Genomic DNA, 18862 nt, shown 5'->3' with positions numbered 1-18862 from the left:
CCAGCGAATCCACGATTTGTGTATACTTCAAGTCCATCCGATAGTCGTCATATGAAACGTCTCGAAGTTGACCATGAACAGAATGGAGTCTGAATGAGGTCCAAATCCATTGAGCACGAGACGGATGAGTTTTTGGGCCCTTTCGTACAGGATCAACCCACAACGGAAAACAGATGACTTTTCAGAAAATCAGAATAAGACGGCAGAGCAAAGCTTGCCATGCATAGAAACAGTCTTTCCACGAGGCCATTTTGAAGGTCTGTCACGAGCAGAACATAATCCCACCTTAGTTGGACCTCGCGAGGAGAGTCAGTCTCGACGGTTTCTTTTCCTGATATCTGTTCTTTTGAGGCAACAATGAACGGACAGTAGTCGATCAAGCGAGGCTTGTCATTGGGGCGATGAAAATTTATTGACAGCTGAGGAGGGCATCCTCACAATCGCTTTTTTAACTCATGATGTATGCCAAATATGGCAGTTGGAGCACTGGTCATTTCCTTTCCCGCTCTAGTCCATTCGTCTTCTCTTCGAAATAATCTGGGTGCCAAAGATGCTAGTCAAAAATACAGGCTGATCCATTTAGATAAAGATGGTGAACGCAATCGTAAAAGAAGGAGCGAAATCAAGAAAAAATATGTGGTACTCGCGATCAGCGGACAGGTTGGTTTCTTGTGGTTTTAATCAAAACTCTCTGATTAGAATACAGGCTTGGCACAGCCGTTTATGACTTTGGAGATTAGGCCATGGATAAATATGGCCTCCTCTCTCCAACATTAGCTTTTGCTCAATTTATATTAGCTGTAAAGACTTTATTATCTTTATGATAGGGGTATGAAACATTGGCAATTGGATCATTTGTTCGACTTAGCTTGATCTAAATAAAGTGGGTTCGAAATCCCGCCAAGGCACTTCACTCGTTTAATACCACTAACTCACAATGATACAAACTAATCATCGTCCTTAAGCTAAAATATACCTTTGATTTCTTCATCCGTAACGAAGCTAATGTTCAACTATGTACATTCCAATACTTTTGAATCGTCACTGAAGGCATGGAATTTCCTTTGGGTCAACAAAATCCCGTGTGGTTACATTTTACCGTGTTCAAGTTGTGCTACTTGAACTCAGTTCTGTCTCTGTGTATGTACACTGTCCGTGGATGGCGTATAGGTAACCGATCTCCTTTTATTGTGATTGCTGCCCAAAGATAAAAGGTATGAAGTTGAGCTTAGAGGATGGGGACGAGAGGCAGCGCAGTCGCTCTTCGAGAAAAGGTAGGTAGTGACTAGTGACTAGTGAGTATGAGTGAGTGAGCGAGTGAGCGAGTGAGTGAGTAAGTGTAGGAGTCGTGTCTCGGAGAAAGATGGAGACTAGATCTCCTCCATCCATGCCTGTTTTCGTAAGACTTCTCGGCACGTCCCCTTTTTCAGGTCCTCTACCAGCCCCCTTCATCCACGATCAGGCGGGCTTTGAAGATTTTTACAGGGCAAAAATCATGGGAGGAAACTCGAACGTCTTAGTCTTTTGCGAATTGAGTCACCATCAGCACCACCACCACCACCGCCACCACCACCGCCACCGCCATCGCCATCACCTCCACGGACTAACGAAGAAACGGACAAATCCAGGCCTGCGAGAACAACTCTGGATAAATGCTCGTGTACCCGTGCGTATGTATGGGTGGACGGACGCGGGGCTGAAGAGCGAAGAATATAATACTGGCCCATAGATAGTTTCGTTCTCTCGGTCTGTGTCTTTCTCTCGGAAAGCGGCAGTTGAAATCCTTCCGTTGGAACGACGTTTCCTCGTTTCCTGCCCATACTGTAGAGTGGACAAGTCAAAAGCAAGAGGGAAAAAAAACCCATACACACACACGCACAAGCAGCTGATCCATCTTTCCTTGGGAACGGAGCAAACGGGTCGACCGGATTGAACGGACCAGTGGCCGCTGGACTCGCTCTCCTCCGCACCTGATCTCTTTCCGCTTCACCCTCAAGTTCTTTTCCGTCTATCCTGTTTGGATTATGATCGGGGGGCTCAGTGTGCATCCTGACATCCACATACGTACGCGTACTTGTGCAACTACGTACGTACACATTCAGTGATGAGATGATGTCCTAGTGGGCTGGTTTGGTTCTGGTCTTGTGGTACAGCCGAAGGAAATGTTTTCATGAGCACTGCCTCAGGGACACCCGGAGCAAGTTGAGGAAGCTGCCCAATTGCGCTAGGTAGGAAGGAGTAGGTTCGTTCGAGTTGAGCCCATTGGGTTACTAGTCGGAGTAGTTGTGTGGGGTGGATGGAATTCAGGCCTCTGAATTGCCCATGAATGGATTAGAGGAGTCGTCCTCCGTCGCCCGTTCTCCCGTTCAAGCGAATGCTGCCGAGGAGTCTCACTCGGTCATGATCTGGCTGGCAGATTTACTCAAGTGGAGTGCTGAAGAAAAGAGGTGCTCAACATCTCACAAAGAAAGTCTTTTCTTGAGGCCAGATATTCATAAAACCTCGGAAAAGATGATGATGATGATGATGATGATGATGATGTTGCTCCAACTCCTTGGTGGTGCAGTGCGTGTTTCCCTCGAGGAATGTGACATTCAGTGAACTAAATCTACTATATGGACTTCTACATGTACGTACATCCCCCCTTCATGCCTTGACTCACAACACGACGTATGTAAGACTTCAAGGAAACGGTTTTTGAAGCCAATCATTGAGCAAACATCTCATTAGCAGAAGCGACTTTTGCTCCACATGTTTTGATTGCGACATCAGCAGAGCAGCAGAAAGCAGAAGAAGCATCCACTTCCGACCAAATCAAGTGCAAAAAGATTCTAATATAGATCAGGAGTGTGCCTGTGCCTGTGAATGAGTGTGAGTGCCTTTGTTTGACTGGAAATACCCGAAACATGGGGAAATAAATAAGCTTGTACCCGCCGTTTTGAGGCCAGCCCCAAGCCGCACAAGATAATATCGTATTTCGCGTGAAACAGTTGTGAAAAGCCTTTTGCCACGAGTGGGCAAGGGTGGCCTGAAGAACAATCTAGATTTCTTTAGAGCTTCCTCTATCGAGGACAACAACTACACCAGTAACCCCGACCATCACCAACCACTTCGTCTTCGGCTACTTTTGTGTCAGAGTCATAAAAGTTCGACCGCGTCAAGTGTCCGTTTCATCGAGAACAAGAGTACCACCAACTCCGTGGATTTTATACCCATCCTTCGTGTGCCTTACAAAAGAAATTGTAGAGTCTTCGCTTGTTCACTGCCATCCTCTTTGGAGTCGGAATTATGAGAATAAAGCCGAAGCCCTGAAGCCGCCTAATCTAAAACGGAGGTAAGACGACATGGTTTAATTCAATTAACTCGATACGTGTGCTTCCCAAAATAGATCGAGCAAAGCCTCGCTTGTCGAGATCGCACTACCTTCATACACCGAGCACAACAATAGACTGAAAGAAATCGCTAACGCCTTCCTCCGACTTTCACACCGGGACATAGAGTCATGAAATCCGCCCATATCCTTATGCTTTCTCCCTTTCATCGTTCGATTGATTGAGCTGAAGGCCATTAAAAGGATGCCATGATGGGGAATCAGACCAGGAACTCAACGAGCACTTCCTTAAGGAGCTTTAAATAGCGGTGCTAGGCAGACAGATATTGTACGTAGATGGCGATTATCCATCTGGAGTTTCATTCGCTTCATTACATTTCTTAATCGAAGGCATCAAGTGCAAGGTGGAGTCGGGGTCTCAATTCAATCTGAATGCACCACAATACATGGTGCAGCCTTCCCTATTCAGTGGCCAACAAGTTATGACCACCTACTCGCTAAAGTCCAAAATTAAAATCTGGAGCCCGTTCGCAAGTCTAAAACCAAACTGGCTTGTCTGACGACCCTCTTAGTTTAGAGGCCTACCAAGAGAGAAGCTGGCGAACTAATGGCCTCTAAAATGAACCTTACCAAAGTGCGGGACATTCAAGTTGGCTTTAAAGGTTTCTTGCAGATTTGCAGACTCCCAAAGAAATCTTTATATCCACCATTTCCTTATTCGCTATCGTTGATTCACAGTCATCGTTTTATCATCGGGTGTACCGGTTAGGAAGCTATTTTTGTCCGGAAAAGGCATTTTAGTCAGATCAGGATTTGAAACACATGACCATTAGTGCGAGTCATTAAGTATTTGGTTACATTAGAAGCGCATTGTACCAAGACTTCATTCATTTATGGTCCTCTTAGCATCGATTTCTGGTTCGAGCACACATCCATTCGATTGGAGATCGGCGTCAGCATCTCAAGCGTTCAGAGTGGACACGATTAATAAGGAAATCTGAATCCCTGGCACCACATAAAACACAATCGAGCTCCTTTTTTGTTGTCCTGTGGGAATGACTTGAACTTATCAATCCCCTCGTCGACCATTGAATTCGATAATTGGATCGATGAACCGGGCATTTCATTTTGGCAATTCTATGTACGTACTTTAAACCAGTCTTCCCTTGGTTGATCCTCAGAAGCTAATGGAGTCGTTGCCTTCGCTCAGGATGTTGTCCCAAATAATCCCAAGGAGAAACTTCACTCTCTTTTCCCCCTTCAAAGAAACACCTCCTTGGTCGATCGTGCTTTGTTCTTGCTATTCAATTACTTTGGACTCATGATGCAGGTGGCAAGTAGTAAGCTGGAGACGAATCGAGGGTGCAGCAAGAATCAATACAATAAAGAACTGAAAGAAATGACAACTCAACGCGCCAAGGATGTCGTACCTTGAAGCCAACTGCTCCTTATACTTGGCATCAAGCTCGTCTTCCTCGTCCTCCTAGTCGACCCCATTCACCATAAGCTCAACAGCAGGGCTAGAAAGGCCACTAGGGCCAGTAGGACCAGCAGAGCCAGCAGGGCTAGCATGACCAAGTGGTATATTTTCATCCATTGAACCTGGTCAACAATATCAAGCCATCATGACGATGATGATCATGACAATCGCTTTCCGTTTCCAAGCTAACAAATCGCAAATCCCCCCCCCAAACGACTCCCTTTTGTACTTGACGTGTAATTTTGGCAAGGCCGCTGCTCAAGCTTGCGTTTTTTCCCGAGCGAAGCTATCGCTAATGCACATATTACTACTTACTGTACATATGTACACTTGTACAGTAGTACCGTAGTCCTGTGAATTCAGCTAAGGATGTGTGTCTGGGCAAATCATTAGCCAGATTTGTCCATCCCAAAAAATGACCCACTTCTGTCGGGGCGGGTGGCTGGCAGGCGGGGCATCAAAATATTGCTAGGTGTGAATAACATGGCGAGCCTCTCGGTGACTCACGGTCGAAACGAAATGAACTAATTTTGGTCGCCTTTTTTTAAATTGACTTGGCTGCCACGAAGGGAGTTGCCGTGCGTGGAAAGAGGCAGATTGAATTGATATGGTGGTTTCGACTGCAAACCCGAGGTTGGCCAAATGAGAGCCATTTGAATAGCTCTATTTATTCTCGGGGATGGCTAGCTTTGCAGCATCCCGTTCGTTCGTTCGTTCGTTGGAAAGTGGTTCATGACAATCGAGGAGGAAGACGAACGAAAGTGAGGTGTGATTCTTGTCGATGCATTGATCCACTTTCCGAGCCGCCAAATGTCACTCGCCAGTCACTAAACAAATATACTCTCGGCCGGGTGATGCTCCACATGGGTTTTGGATTTTCCCCAGGGTCTGTGGAGTCAGTGTGATTGAGAACGAGATGGGACTGATGCCACTTACTTACGTAAGCAAGAAACATTGAAAGCTCATTTCGTTCAATGTGGTGGGCAGACTGGTTCACCCCAATTTGGTTCATTTTCCCAAGCACCTAGAGTTGCAGGTGATAAGCAACAACATTCCCGTCACGCCCATCCATCTCTTGTTCTCAAAACTCGAGAACAATTAGTGACAAACCCTGGATGTGGTAGCCACAAATTCGGCAAACTTGTCCAAGAGGTTAAAAAGGTTTAAAAACTTGAGAGGCGAAATGCTTTCTTGATCAATTCAATGGTTTATGATGCTCTCACGATAGCCAGGATTTCGGCTAGAACTCCAAACTGAATTGTAGAACCCAGGTGTCGAGCAATTAATTTCCTTTCAGGGACTTTGGAAGCAGATCAAGAGGGGATTTCGAAATTGGATTAAAAACCTCGAGCATTCAACATCTAATTGTGTTACAGTGTAAGACGAAGAATGGGGAGGCAATCCATAAAAAGAGTCCATTATTTCGCCCTTATCCGATAAACTACTCATAAGACCATGGCTTCGACAACACATTAGAGACTGGTATCCAACTAAATATTTCAAGCACGAAAATATGTCAACGTGTCGTGGCATGCCTCCCACAAGGGGACATTCGACGAATAATGAATTAGGTCTATCTACAAATGCAAACTAAGGCCATGAGGCAACTATTCAATGAGGACAAATCATATTCTAGAGGCCAACATGGAGAGAAGAAACGTTTAGAGATGAACATGATGCATAATAATGTTTAGATGCATAAACATATCATTTTTGATGTCTTTCAAGATATTTTTTGTCTCCCAATTAATTACCACAACCCGTCTAGCAATTGATCAAGATGGCAGGGGCTTCGAATAGCGTTTCTCTAAATGTGGAATTCTGGCCCAGTTTGTCCCCGTATTTGGTCGGCCACCCAAAACTCTTGACTGCGCTCCCAATTAAGAGCTCTCCAAGCTGTCACGAGCACTGATTTACAAGAATAATCAGTTATGTCCAAGTCCTTTTTCCTTTCATGGCGTGATGTGACTTCATCGTTTGATCAGAAAGATCTTGACACTCGTTCGCCGTTCGGGGATGAAGAAGACATGATAGAACACGGAGGAGTAGTCGCTCTTATGTACCTCAAGTAATCGATTCCGTTGAATTAAATTGAACCGAGGGGCCCCTTTAAACAATGAAGCAATGCATTTGCACCCCCCAACAATGGCAGTGACCATCAAATCATGACTCAAGATGACCTTTTCTGGTGTTGTTGCGACGCCTTCATCACGATTAACCCTAATTTGTTAAAACAAATGACAAGCTGCATCCAGGATGCCACGTAAGAGGCCAAAGAACAATGGTCAAAGCAATTATTTACCAAACAAAATCGGTTGGGCAGGAGGTTTTTCGCTTTTTCCCAACAAACAACCGGATAATGTTTCCTTGTCATTGAGCCAAGGCGCAATTTCAACGACAAGATGACGTTAAATAAATGCGTTCCTATCCCGAAACGAACGGCTCTGACGAAAAAAAGAGGTTTAAATAACAAAGGGGGTCAAATATTTTTTTTAGGAGACAATCCACATTGTTTCGGGCACTTCCCTTTTTTCGAACAGTAAATTCTCCAACTTCTTGACCACCGAAAAGCAGGTCAATAATCTGTTTCGTAAGTAGTTATTTCATTAACTCAATCTGGATACAACAAGATAGGCCTAGTAGGGAATAATGAATGAACTCATGTGCTTGTCCTTCTTTTTGATCATCCTGGGTTTACTCACGATAAATATAAAACCGAGGAGCGTCAGTTCAATTTCCCATTTCCAACAGCATTTCCCATCTTGATTTTATTCTCTTTCACTTTCAGATATGGCTGGGATGAACACGATTTATGTGGATGAATCCGCGCCACAAGGAGGTGAGTGGGCTCAAGTATTTCTTCAGTTGTATTCCATTTCCATTTCCGTGCCAAGGTCAGAGCTATCGGTTTCCTAGTCCCCAAACGGAGGTACTTTGGTGGGCTCAGAATTAGAAAATATGGGCAAAAGCTCCCATATTCACTCTGTTTACGAATGGCTGGATACACATTCACCAAAAAACGAGGGGGAACATGGAACATGTTAAAGGAGGCGTGATCTTGATAACAAGCCTTGTGTAATCTTATTTTCTTCCCTTTTCCTTCCCCTTTTTCTGAGGACCAATCATAATTTTCAATAGACGAGCCAATCTTTGGTGTGGTTCCCCCATTTCCTTGTCAAGTGGAACATGTTTTCGTTTCTAAAAACTCTCCTGAGTGCCACCATTTTCTATCGAAGTGACGAGCTGTCCCGAATTTCTTCCCTAACGTTCTCGAGAAATCTGCTTGATCTGTGATCTGCGTCTTGCTAGTGACGGGTTCCATCATGGGATGTGACCTTGTTCCCATATTTCCCTTTTGATTCCGTTCTCACGAACGAACTCGTTCCAAAAAGGGAACACGAACAGCGCCACCTCTCAATAGGCTTTGTAGTGGGGGTAATACTAAGTTAGATGGGGACGGGCAGGGGGGAACTCGTTAGCTTTTCCAAGTGGGCCAGGAGAGACATGCACGCATTATGTACATATACCTTCAGGGGATAAAGGAAATAGAGTGAATTGGCTCACTCATTTTGTCGGTCGTTTGAGTACGTACACTAGTTTGGGTGAAAGTGCTTTTGTGCGAGATGCACTAAGCCAAGTTCTCGGCGGAAAGAACGAGAATAAGCCTTGTGGTCCCCACTTTCAACAGATGAGCCGTTTGTTAGATCAAGGCCAACAGAATCAGGAAGTGGATTAACAGAAGTGTGAAAGACCACTATCCTCTAGCTCGACTCAAAGGCGAAGGTGAAAGTACTTTCTCATCCCACAGTCGCACATGAAATGTTTGCAGAGACATTTTGTATCATTAGTCAAAGGCAATTAACTTGGCTATTCTGGATTCATTGTCCCGTTTGCCCACGAGAACAAACCTTCAAATGCATGTCATGGCTCATGGCTTGCTTCCGTGCTTTCAGATCCCGAATCGCAGTTTTTCCATCGGAAAGTCATCATCAAGCGTTCCAAGGATGTCAGACAAAAGTTCGATATCCTCAACGAGATCGGAAGGTAACTTGATAATCGATAAGTGAATCAAATACGAGGATATCGATTCACTTGACCACAAGTACAGTCTTTTTCAAAATCGACTCTTGTTCCAGGGGCAAGTTCGGGAAGGTCATGAAATGTCGCAAGAAGGAAAACGGAGAGCAATTTGCAGCCAAATTCGTGCTATGTTCCACACGAGAAGAACGTCGGAACGTGGAACGCGAAGTTGAAATCATGAACCTACTCAAGAGCTCTAAACTGTTGCAACTCTTTGATGCTTATGAAATGGATCGAACGGAAATGTGCCTGGTCACCGAATAGTAAGTTCCATTAGAGAGCTCATCACACTTCTGTTAATATATCCAAGTCCGCCTTAAAGCGTGTTTCAAAATCAAGATACGAGAAACAGAACCTCTCTGTGGGGTGACCTCGTGAGGAATGCAAGTGAATGACAGTTTACTTTTTTTACTTTTCAGCATTGGAGGCGGAGAGCTCTTTGACCGGGTGATTGAAGACGAGTTTGTCTTGACGGAACGTGCGTGTGTCTGTTTCATGAAGCAGATTTTAGAAGGAGTGTCTTATATCCACCACCAAGAGATCATTCACCTAGATTTGAAGGTAAAAATCCAGCCATCTCAAATTCAAATTCTCAACTTGATTCGTGGTATTAGCCATATTTTTGTTGGGATATTGTCTGGCAGTCAAGAGTCAAATCGATCTTTTTTTCGTAAAAGTCACACAACAAGATGGATTGAGATCTAAACAAAGCGGGGGGGGACCTACTTTAGATTTTCTCAAATCAACGTACAAAAACCTCTCTAGACAATATTTCGGCAATGAGAGTAGGAGGTGGCTGAATAGCGCATAAATCACCAGAAAAGGCATCTCCTTTGGGCAACCTAAACTGATTCTTTTTGTTTCTCTCTCTCGTTCTCTCTTTAGCCTGAAAACATCCTTTGTCTTACAAAGACTGGCAATCGCATCAAGATCATCGATTTTGGTCTGGCCAGGAAGTTTGAGCCGCTGAAGAAGCTCCAAGTTCTATTCGGGACACCGGAATTCGTCGCACCAGAAGTCGTGGGGTTCGAGCCCATTAGCTATGCTACCGACATGTGGGCCGTTGGAGTTATCTGCTACGTCTTGTAAGATAATTGCCCCACCCACCACCAATTTTCTGGGACTAAAAAGAGCCTCAAACTTCGACGAAGTGTGCGACCGGGGGTGTTGATGAGCTCAATCATGACGTGTTTTTACTCGTTTCAGATTGTCGGGATTGTCACCTTTTATGGGCGATACCGACCTGGAAACCATGGCCAATGTCACGATCGCTGAATATGATTACGAAGACGAGGCCTTTGACGAGATATCAGAGGATGCTCGAGACTTCATGAACAGACTACTGGTCAAAGAGAAAGAGTAATGACATAACTTAATGCCCTCTTCCTTAACAAAAACTTATCCTTCTATCCTTCATATCATTGTTACCTTTCAGAAAACGGTCTACGGCCAGTAACTGTCTCAAGCACAAATGGATCCAACAATTAGAAAGTCCCAATCTCGCCGTCAAGAGCGAGGCTCTGACATCGGCCAAGACCAACTTAGCAACTCATAAAGAACACTGGAGAGAGCAAGATAATCATGACTACGTTTTCGACGAGCAAAATCGAACAATTACGGCACCAACTATTTCGCCCACGAAAATGCTGGAGAGCCCATCATTTCCCAACCCACCGTCAAGCTTGGACATCCAAACGGATTTGAGTGCAGCCAATACGGCACTGTTGTCTCCGAACATGGCGCGGTCTCCATCGCCGGGGATTTTCACTCTCGAGCAAGTTCAAAGAAAGGCCGTTGAAATATCGGAACGGAAGAATTCCGCTCGACTTGACGGCACTGACAGTGAATATGACACCATTGGAGATGGCCGAAAGATATCCGTGTGTTCAACCCCACCACCATCAGTGAGCGTCGAGCGCGAAATAGTGACCCAGTTTGACGAACAACTTCCAAGTGACCCCATCGTGTTGGTCGAGGACATTTCAATGTATATGACAGATCCTGATCATGCCCAATCCACGGCTTCTTCCGGCTTCCAGGACGATATGAGTTGTGTCAGTGGAGGATTAGAACCACCCACAACCAAAGCAGACGAGATCATCCATCCTTTCAAGCACTGTGATAAGGCCATCATTTGCATGGATATTGATAATCAGCCTCTATGGCAAACTGCAGAAAGAACCATCACACCATTATTTGAGATGGTAGTCAGCAACAATCCTAGTTCACCCCTTGTTATGCCCGGATCCGTCTCCAAATCAAATTCAGAGACATCTGTTAAGAACAACTACAACAACAACCAGCACAACAACAACCACAACAACAACTTGCCGTTATCGTCTAAATTTAGCGCAATCGCGAACAAAAACCACTCGTTTGAGACGCCATCCTTGGACGTAGAAGAACCAGCTAATTGGGCAAAAGAGGCCCCGATTTCCGAGCAGGACGACGAAGTGAAGGAGAAGCTAGAAAAAGAAGTGGAACAAAAGGAGTCAGGAGAGCGGCAACTACAACAACAAAAAACAGATCAACCGCCACAAGAGGAAGACCGTGAAATCCCACAATCAATCCTTGAAAAAGAAGTACCCAAAACAACAAATGGGCAGGTAGAGACTCATTCAGATTCTTCTGCGACAGTAGAGAAGGTTGAAGAGTCCAATGAAGATGAAAAGATGGAATCGGAAGGCTCGATGAGCTCGGAAAAGAGCGGTGTGAATTCGGAACCTCCTTCGAAGATCGCTAAAGCCCCGCCGAATCTGCTTCAGACCGAGTTTAGACCCATCAATTTCAAGCCTTGTCCTCCCTCTCGTAAGTCCCATCCAATCAGTATCACCAACGCACAGACCAGTCCCAAGCCATATCGGAGGACCGTTCCCGCTATTGGACCCACAGCTGCAGCCATCCAAGCAGACGAGAAGCAAATCTTGACCATCGGTAATAATTTGTTCAAAGATATTGAAAACATCGTGCAATCCGTAAAACAAGAGCCCACCCAGTCAAGCGTATCCAAGTCTCAAGTGAATTTATTTGAGAAGACTCCATTAAGCTCCGAGCAAGCACGGACTGAGAATATCAAGCACACATTGGATGCTCTTTTAGCGGAAGTCGATAAACAGATTCGATTTTCTTTCAACTCTGATAAAGCCAACAATAAGAATCGTAAAGAGCATCAAGATAGGATCACAGATTCCATCACACACGTCAGGGATGATCTTGTGGACGTGAAAAATGATATTAACAGACTGAAGAGTGATTTGTCAGATACAAAACTGAATTTGGAAAACGATTCTAAGCCCTTGATTGACCTCATGAGTACGTTGGAAAACATTGTGCCTCTCTCTTCGTCAACAATCGCAAACATGACATCGCCAAGGGTGTCTCAAAACAACCCAACCCAAGACATCCATGACATTGAGACGGCCATGTCTCAGTTGGAAAAGACAATACTTGAATTTCCCAATACCTCCACCTACGAAAGCGTAAGCGATCTCATCAACTCGCGCACCAACTCAGCTAAGGCAATGACAAAATGTTCCTATTTACAGAATCATCAGAGGAACCGCCGGTCTTCGAACAAGGGCATCTTTTCGACGGCAAAGACGGGGTCGGTCAACGAGACCAAGTCAAAATTCGAACGCAAGCCTTCAGAGCCTCCGATGACGCCCAACCCCGGAGGTCGCAATCGCCAAAGAAGTACCACCCCTTTTAACTCTGCTCGAAGTCCGAGCCCTCTGCAAATTTCCAGTGTCCGCAGGCGGTCGCCCTCCCCGGTCAAGACAGGAGCCGTCAACCGAGTCAAGAGTAAGTTTGAGGTGCCCTCCTCGTCTTATCATCCATCAAGCTTTGCGAGACAGCTCAGTGAGGGCCATCAAACTCTACCAAAGACCTTCAAATTGGGGGCCTCGAGTCGGGTTCCTGCGAAGGACCCCGTGGTCGTGGCTCGACATCGCCATTCGGAATCTGGCGCATCAGCCTTCAGCTCGTCGAAGACTAGAACTCGAAGTCCGCCCAAGTCACTCAGGCATTCCTCATTCACCTTTTCCTCACCTTTATCGCCGTCCGCGTCGAGCAAATCCATTTCCTCAATCCCTGTTCCGAAGTTTACACGCTTCGAGAACAATACCCGCCCCAATCAGTTTCGGACCACTTTCAACAACACTCATTCATCGAAGCCAACCGGAGGGCCAAGACGACAAAGCGGACCAGGGTCCCCGGGTGTTGATAAACCCACGTTTTCTGGAGAGGGCCTCAAGGACCCTGGCTCATACATCCCGACAAGGATCCCCGTGACTTTTACTTCGAATCATATAGGATCTATGAAATCTAAAAATGGCATGTCTTGCGGCTATTCTGATTTGTGATTCCCGTTACTGAGATACATGCGTTTTGTGTTGTACCACTGATTGTCTAAATCTAATCGAGAAACCATTCAATAAAACGTCTAAATTCAAATGGCGAAATCAAGCACTCTCTTTTTTTGTCCGTGTCGTGACAGAATAACACGTGCCCCCAAAATAGATTGAGGACAAATATTTTGGGCTTTCTCTTAGCCTCCATTTGAAAGTCCATGCGCTGAAAACAAGTCTCAATCTCAGTGGGCAAAGTTCCAATGAACACTTCTGCTTCCATGTGTTCAAAGCTTTCAGAAAGTCAGACCAAAACAAAGTTCTTCAGAGGCAGGCAAAATGGATCAAGAAGCAAGAGAATTGGGACGGAAACTGAATACGGGAATCACTGGTAGGAATCCCTTTTGCCATCAAATACCGATTGAAATGATCCCCGTCTCAAAACTTGAGTCCCGTTTTAACAGCCTTGATATCCGGTTTCCTGAAAAGCGAGAAACTAAAAGAGTTCGAAGAACTCAAAACTCCAGAAGAAAAGGTGGCCTTTCTCTACCATGAAGAGGCCTATTATCCACTTTTACAAGGGGTTCGTCGAAGCCATAAACCCAACGAGGACAGCAAAAAGAACCAAAAGATGTCCAAAGCCCTGAGAGATGCCGGAAATGAAGCCTTTGGGTAGGCAGCATCATTTGGGTGACAGGAATTCGTGACCAATCAATTTCACGTCGCAATCTTTTTTTCAGTAAGGGAGATAATTCTTTGGCACTTGATTGTTACAATCAGGCTATCATTTTGGCTCCATGTGATACTTCCAGTGGTCAAGGGGAAGATTTAGCCATTGCAGCGGCCAACAGGTCCGCTGTTATGTATCGGCTTCAAAAATATGGGTAAGGATGATAATAAACCAAACCCATTTTATTTACATCTTCAGCAAAACTTCGATTCAGATTCTGTTTAAAGGATTGTGAACTCGCCGAGCGGTCAGGGTATCCCAAGCATTTGAGGTACAAACTGTTTCAGAGACACGCCAACTGTCTTTCAGAAACATTTAAGCTCACCGAAGCAGACGCCATGTTCCAAAAAGCTATAGAGGCTCTTAGTGACTCCAAGTTAGTTATATTTGAAACATGCTTGTTTTGTCCGACCTCGAATTGATCAAACTGTCTTCTTAGGTTGAATAATGCTCAAGCAGATAAAGTAAAAAAGGAAATCAAAGCCTGTTGGGATGAAAGCAAAACTAAAAAAGGCTTGGAGAAGGTGGTTAATGAGTTCTTAAAGAATCCGCAACAACTCATCCCTGACGAATTGAAGTAAGTTTTTCTCTTGGGCTTTTTTCGTCGTTGGGCAACATTTCGAAGCCCGTAATTTCTCTTGCAGAATCGAAAGTCTCGCCGTTGGTGGAAACCCTTCTCATCCCGCTCTTAGTGACAAGATTAGAATTGTTTACAACAAATTTGAAGGTCGCCATGCTATTGCTACAAGGACGATTAACCCTGGAGAGGTCTTAGGTGTTGAGCAGCCCGTAGTTTATTCACTATACACAGAGCGATTCCTTTCCAATTGCTCTCGATGCTTCAAGGCCGTGGTTGTTCCAATTCCATGCTTCGGATGCTCCGCAATCTTATTCTGTTCCATGAATTGTCGGTTGGTCTTGAAAATCCAACGAGCGTCTTTCCAAACAGCAACTAAATCAAAAATATTTTTTTATTTCAGAGATGAAGCGTGGAACCGTTTCCACAAGTTCGAATGCAAGGAAATGGATTCGGTGTCCTCTATTTATCAAAATATTTTCTTAGTTTATAGGTAAAATAACATTGGGCTGCCTTTACAACAAATTGTTGATATTACTTCCTTCAGGTTGATCTGCCAGACCCCCATGGAATATTTCCGAGACCACGAGTCCAATTTTTTGGACCATAACCAAGAACGAGGGGCTCAAGAAAATCCAAGCACATCTCAATTTAGCAAAGGACTTGGATTTGATACCGATCCGTGTGATTCTGATTTAAGTGATTCGGACTCCGAAGAATCAGCAAGTGAAGAAAATGAAGGCAGTGATGATGAATTAGAGGATAAGTGTCAATCTGCGATGATTTACTCCTCGGATGATTACCTTAATGTGTTCAATTTGGAAGGCCATGACAAGGAACAAAATCCAGACGATGAATTGGCTCTGGCCACGTCTTCTGCATTTCTGCTTCATTTTCTAAAAAAGAGCAACTACTTCCCGGTCCCTTCTTCAAAGCAAGCAATCAGGTGAGACTAATTTGCTTTTGCTAATTTTGCATATTGTTGAATTGTTGGTTTTAAACTCAAATTTCCTTTTATTTTGAGTAGAATTTTCAACACATCGCAACTTTGAAAAAGTTCTTGAGCATTCACGCAAAAAAATCACGTATGATTGAATGTGAAAATACGTCTTCATAGGACTTACAAATTTCCCAATCAGGGCCTGCAAACTTGTTTGACGGGGTCCTTGCCGCTAATTTCACGCAACCTTTCATTTTACAGCTCTGATGAACTTCTTATGGCCAGAATTTTGTACCGATTCCTTCAAGTAAGTCAGTACAACACGCACCAGATCTCACAAATGGACAATTGGGACAAAACCACGGGCTTAACCATCCGACCCATTGGTTTCGGTTTAAATCCGACGTTGGCCTTATTCAACCACTCATGCTCTCCCAACACGATCAGGTTGGTAGTTGAGGCCAAAATAAACGCGAGACAAATCCATTTCAAGCTTTGCTATTGATTCAGATGCAACGTGGGGACCAAAACCAATCTCATATCGACTCAAACGATTCATGCAGGAGCTGAAATCACCGACTCATATTCCACTCTATATCAGGTAAGTCTAGATTTGTGAGCCCATCGAACCCTCGATCGACACTAATTTTAGACTCCCTTTGCCAAGTCGTATCTTTCTCCAAGGCTCAGCATCCATTAAATCGGGTTCCTAATTACAGGACCAGCCCCGAAATGAACGATTCAATCACTTGATGAACTTTTACAAATTTGAATGTCGGTGCAAGGCCTGTCTCAATGATTGGCCAGTATTCGAGGGCCTCAAGAAAACGGTGGCCAAGCCTGGAATGGCCGAAAAAGTGGCAGACGTGAAGAAGATGTACGCAGTCCTCTTCAAATTGAGTCAGCAAGACCTTCAGGTAAGATCACTCAAAAGGAGGCCCCCAGCTCAAAAATACCATATAGGGAGGGCTCTTCACTCTTAAATGCTAATGTCGACCTACAAATGCAGTCAATTAATCCAAAAATTTACCACTCGGCTTGGTTTTCTTCTTCTGTGGCAAGAGGCTTTCAACGGATTACCTTTAGCACTAACGTTTGTGGAGTCTTTTCTTGGATAGAACGTTCCATGAAAACGCACAGATTGGAATATATTGGGATCATGATTTGTTTTGTTTGTTTTAGGCAGACTTTTTCAAATTCATTACGAGACATATCTGAAATATATTATTCCACGAGATAGGGCATTTAGCTTTCATTCTGCAGCCCTAGTAATATTTTGTTTGAGCTATGAACATATTTGAAATTCCAATATATGATCACGTATATGATATGTATATGATATTTTTACATGCAGTTTGAAACATTTTACAATCTGACATGACCAAGAGTCGCAATAAACATTATCACATAAAAAGCACATTCACAAAAATCCACGAAGCCCAACTGCAAAAGCATTATTTGATTGTAGCCTTGTGATTTTGACAGACAGAGCATTGTTCGGTGGTAGCCTTCATTGTAGAGTTATGTAACTGACAAATGTAAAAGCCAATTGCCCCATTCAACATTTTCAAATTGTCTAAATGGGACTTGAAATGCTTGCGTACCCAAGGCCAAGGCCTACTACGATGTTCAGTCTGAAATTGGCTGTTGCATTTGAATGGCTAGAACTCACTGGGATTGGTTGGGCTACTAAATAAGATTCATTATGTACTTACAACTGGGCAATTTCATTTCAAGTCTGGATATTTTGACCGAATTGTGGAAATGTGGTCCAAGTTCTACCCAACTTGTGCTGAGGTAAGTTTAAGGAGCTCCAACAACCTTCAACTTCATTAGTTTAAGCAAGTTTTCTTTTCTTGATCTGCTCTTTCCCAAGAAGTAAAACTTTTGTCTGAGGGTAATCAAGGAAACCCATGAAGTTCTCCCCCTCCCCAGTAAAATTTGAAATAACATATGGGTACTTTGAGGCCTGAGTGTCCCTGAGTGTCCATAATGCTAACTTTGCAGCCTTAATCCTTGATGACTTGATGACACTTTCAAAGATCTCACTCCATCAATTTGTCATAACCCACGCCGCTCACACTAATTGGATAACGCGCTCTTCTTTTCCTCCTGTGATTGGTTGGTTTGTAAATTATTCACTGCCTCTTTCCAGGCCCTGGAAGCTCCTCACAAAACCTTCCTCCACGTAGCATCCCAAATTCATGACTGCTTTTGGCTGAAGCACGGAAATAGAGTGCCTAAATTGAATGTCCCGGTGTTCAAAGACCACGTCAAAGACTCCAAAGTGCCTAAAGAAGAGAAACCATGATTCTGACAGGAGCAAAAAGAGGAAAACTATCCCACCGTTGTGTTTGTGCTTGAAGTTGGTAAATATACTCGTTCGTGTAGAGTAAAGAAATTCCCTCAGCTTTGAGGCGATGCAGATGTTCTTTAATTGAGCAATCGGATTGATATTGAGCGGGTGTGAGGATGAAATCGAGGCTCATGTGGGTGAACCACTGAACTGGAATAGCTGGATTAAGAAGTAGCACTCTCAAAGCATGCTTCAAGACAAAGAAACAAGTTGGTACCGATCAGTTGGAGTACGATCCCAGCTATGTAGTATGTACGTACGTATACGGATAGTAAGATAGTCCTGCATTGCTCGTTTTGAGACCACGACCATGATGATGATGATGACGGTGAAGACTGCCAATGCCTGGAAACGCCCAAATTCAGCAGGACGCGTCGCAATTGGTCTATATAGTAAGAAACATCCAGATGACCTCTTCCAGAGTTAAAGTTGAAGGTGGGAGGCATTTTTCTGTTCAAAGGGTTGAAACCCTAAACTCCAAATCCAACAAGACAAACCGACCCGAATTTTCGTGGCCAGGATTAAGGGTTCAGTTTGAACGCAGGTAGGTGTATGGTATAACTACGGTTTAAAAAATATTGAGATGATTCAAGGGCACGAAAATTGTCCCAAGTGTGGGCGTGTGGATGGTGGCGTCTCATGATTAGGAAACTTGACTCTGGGTCTTGTCAGTCAAAGGACTTTTGAACCATTTTTTCGAATTTGTCATGCTACCGGTCCGAAAACAAGACTTGTCCCAGGATTTGTGGGTTATTCATGTTGACTCAGTTTGCCTTCCTCATCGGGAGTTTTGAGTAACAGATGTATTACCAACGTGTTCGGAGGGTTCATTTGTCAGAAAGGGTCTTGATTAGACCCGAGCCAAGAAGGATTGATCTTGCTCCCCATTTCGTGGTTGTTGGTCCCCAAATGTGATTAATCAGTCGGAAGAGCGACCTCAACTTCGACGAGAACTCGCCCAAACCAGTTTCCACGTATTGCAAATGAGCGAGCTTTCGGAAATCTTCCCCGCCCAATCAATC

General features: G+C 44.2%; 2 protein-coding genes across 2 annotated transcripts; both read left to right on the top strand.

Moving 5' to 3' along the window:
• The first annotated feature begins 1601 nt into the window (after positions 1-1601).
• LOC131877727 (inner centromere protein A-like) lies at positions 1602-13351 on the top strand. Its single transcript, XM_059223486.1, has 9 exons — positions 1602-3334; positions 7600-7650; positions 8765-8855; positions 8948-9154; positions 9311-9452; positions 9777-9976; positions 10098-10250; positions 10327-12370; positions 12437-13351. The coding sequence occupies exons 2-9, from the start codon at positions 7602-7604 to the stop codon at positions 13250-13252; spliced, it is 3702 nt and encodes a 1233-aa protein (XP_059079469.1). The 5' UTR covers positions 1602-3334; positions 7600-7601; the 3' UTR covers positions 13253-13351.
• A 120-nt stretch (positions 13352-13471) lies between these two features.
• Positions 13472-17894, top strand: LOC131877728 (SET and MYND domain-containing protein 4-like). Its single transcript, XM_059223488.1, has 13 exons — positions 13472-13628; positions 13702-13909; positions 13978-14121; positions 14182-14343; positions 14407-14544; positions 14612-14878; positions 14948-15037; positions 15092-15490; positions 15746-15931; positions 15995-16085; positions 16204-16401; positions 17222-17281; positions 17640-17894. The coding sequence occupies exons 1-13, from the start codon at positions 13577-13579 to the stop codon at positions 17793-17795; spliced, it is 2151 nt and encodes a 716-aa protein (XP_059079471.1). The 5' UTR covers positions 13472-13576; the 3' UTR covers positions 17796-17894.
• The last annotated feature ends 968 nt before the right edge of the window (positions 17895-18862 follow it).

This window comes from Tigriopus californicus, chromosome 3, assembly GCF_007210705.1.
Source record: "Tigriopus californicus strain San Diego chromosome 3, Tcal_SD_v2.1, whole genome shotgun sequence".
NCBI classification, from domain to species: domain Eukaryota; kingdom Metazoa; phylum Arthropoda; class Copepoda; order Harpacticoida; family Harpacticidae; genus Tigriopus; species Tigriopus californicus.
This window is presented reverse-complemented; position numbering and strand designations above follow the sequence as displayed.

What these genes read in the sequence shown, in the direction of transcription:
- LOC131877728 (XM_059223488.1), top strand. Translation starts at nt 13,577, where the DNA reads ATGGATCAAGAAGCAAGAGAATTGGGACGGAAACTGAATACGGGAATC. An exon ending in AATATTTTCTTAGTTTATAG is followed by an intron (nt 15,038 to 15,091) that starts GTAAAATAACAT and finishes TACTTCCTTCAG; the next exon opens with GTTGATCTGCCAGACCCCCA. An exon ending in TGCTCTCCCAACACGATCAG is followed by an intron (nt 15,932 to 15,994) that starts GTTGGTAGTTGA and finishes CTATTGATTCAG; the next exon opens with ATGCAACGTGGGGACCAAAA.
- LOC131877727 (XM_059223486.1), top strand. Translation starts at nt 7,602, where the DNA reads ATGGCTGGGATGAACACGATTTATGTGGATGAATCCGCGCCACAAGGA. An exon ending in TGAATCCGCGCCACAAGGAG is followed by an intron (nt 7,651 to 8,764) that starts GTGAGTGGGCTC and finishes CCGTGCTTTCAG; the next exon opens with ATCCCGAATCGCAGTTTTTC. An exon ending in ATACCTCCACCTACGAAAGC is followed by an intron (nt 12,371 to 12,436) that starts GTAAGCGATCTC and finishes TCCTATTTACAG; the next exon opens with AATCATCAGAGGAACCGCCG.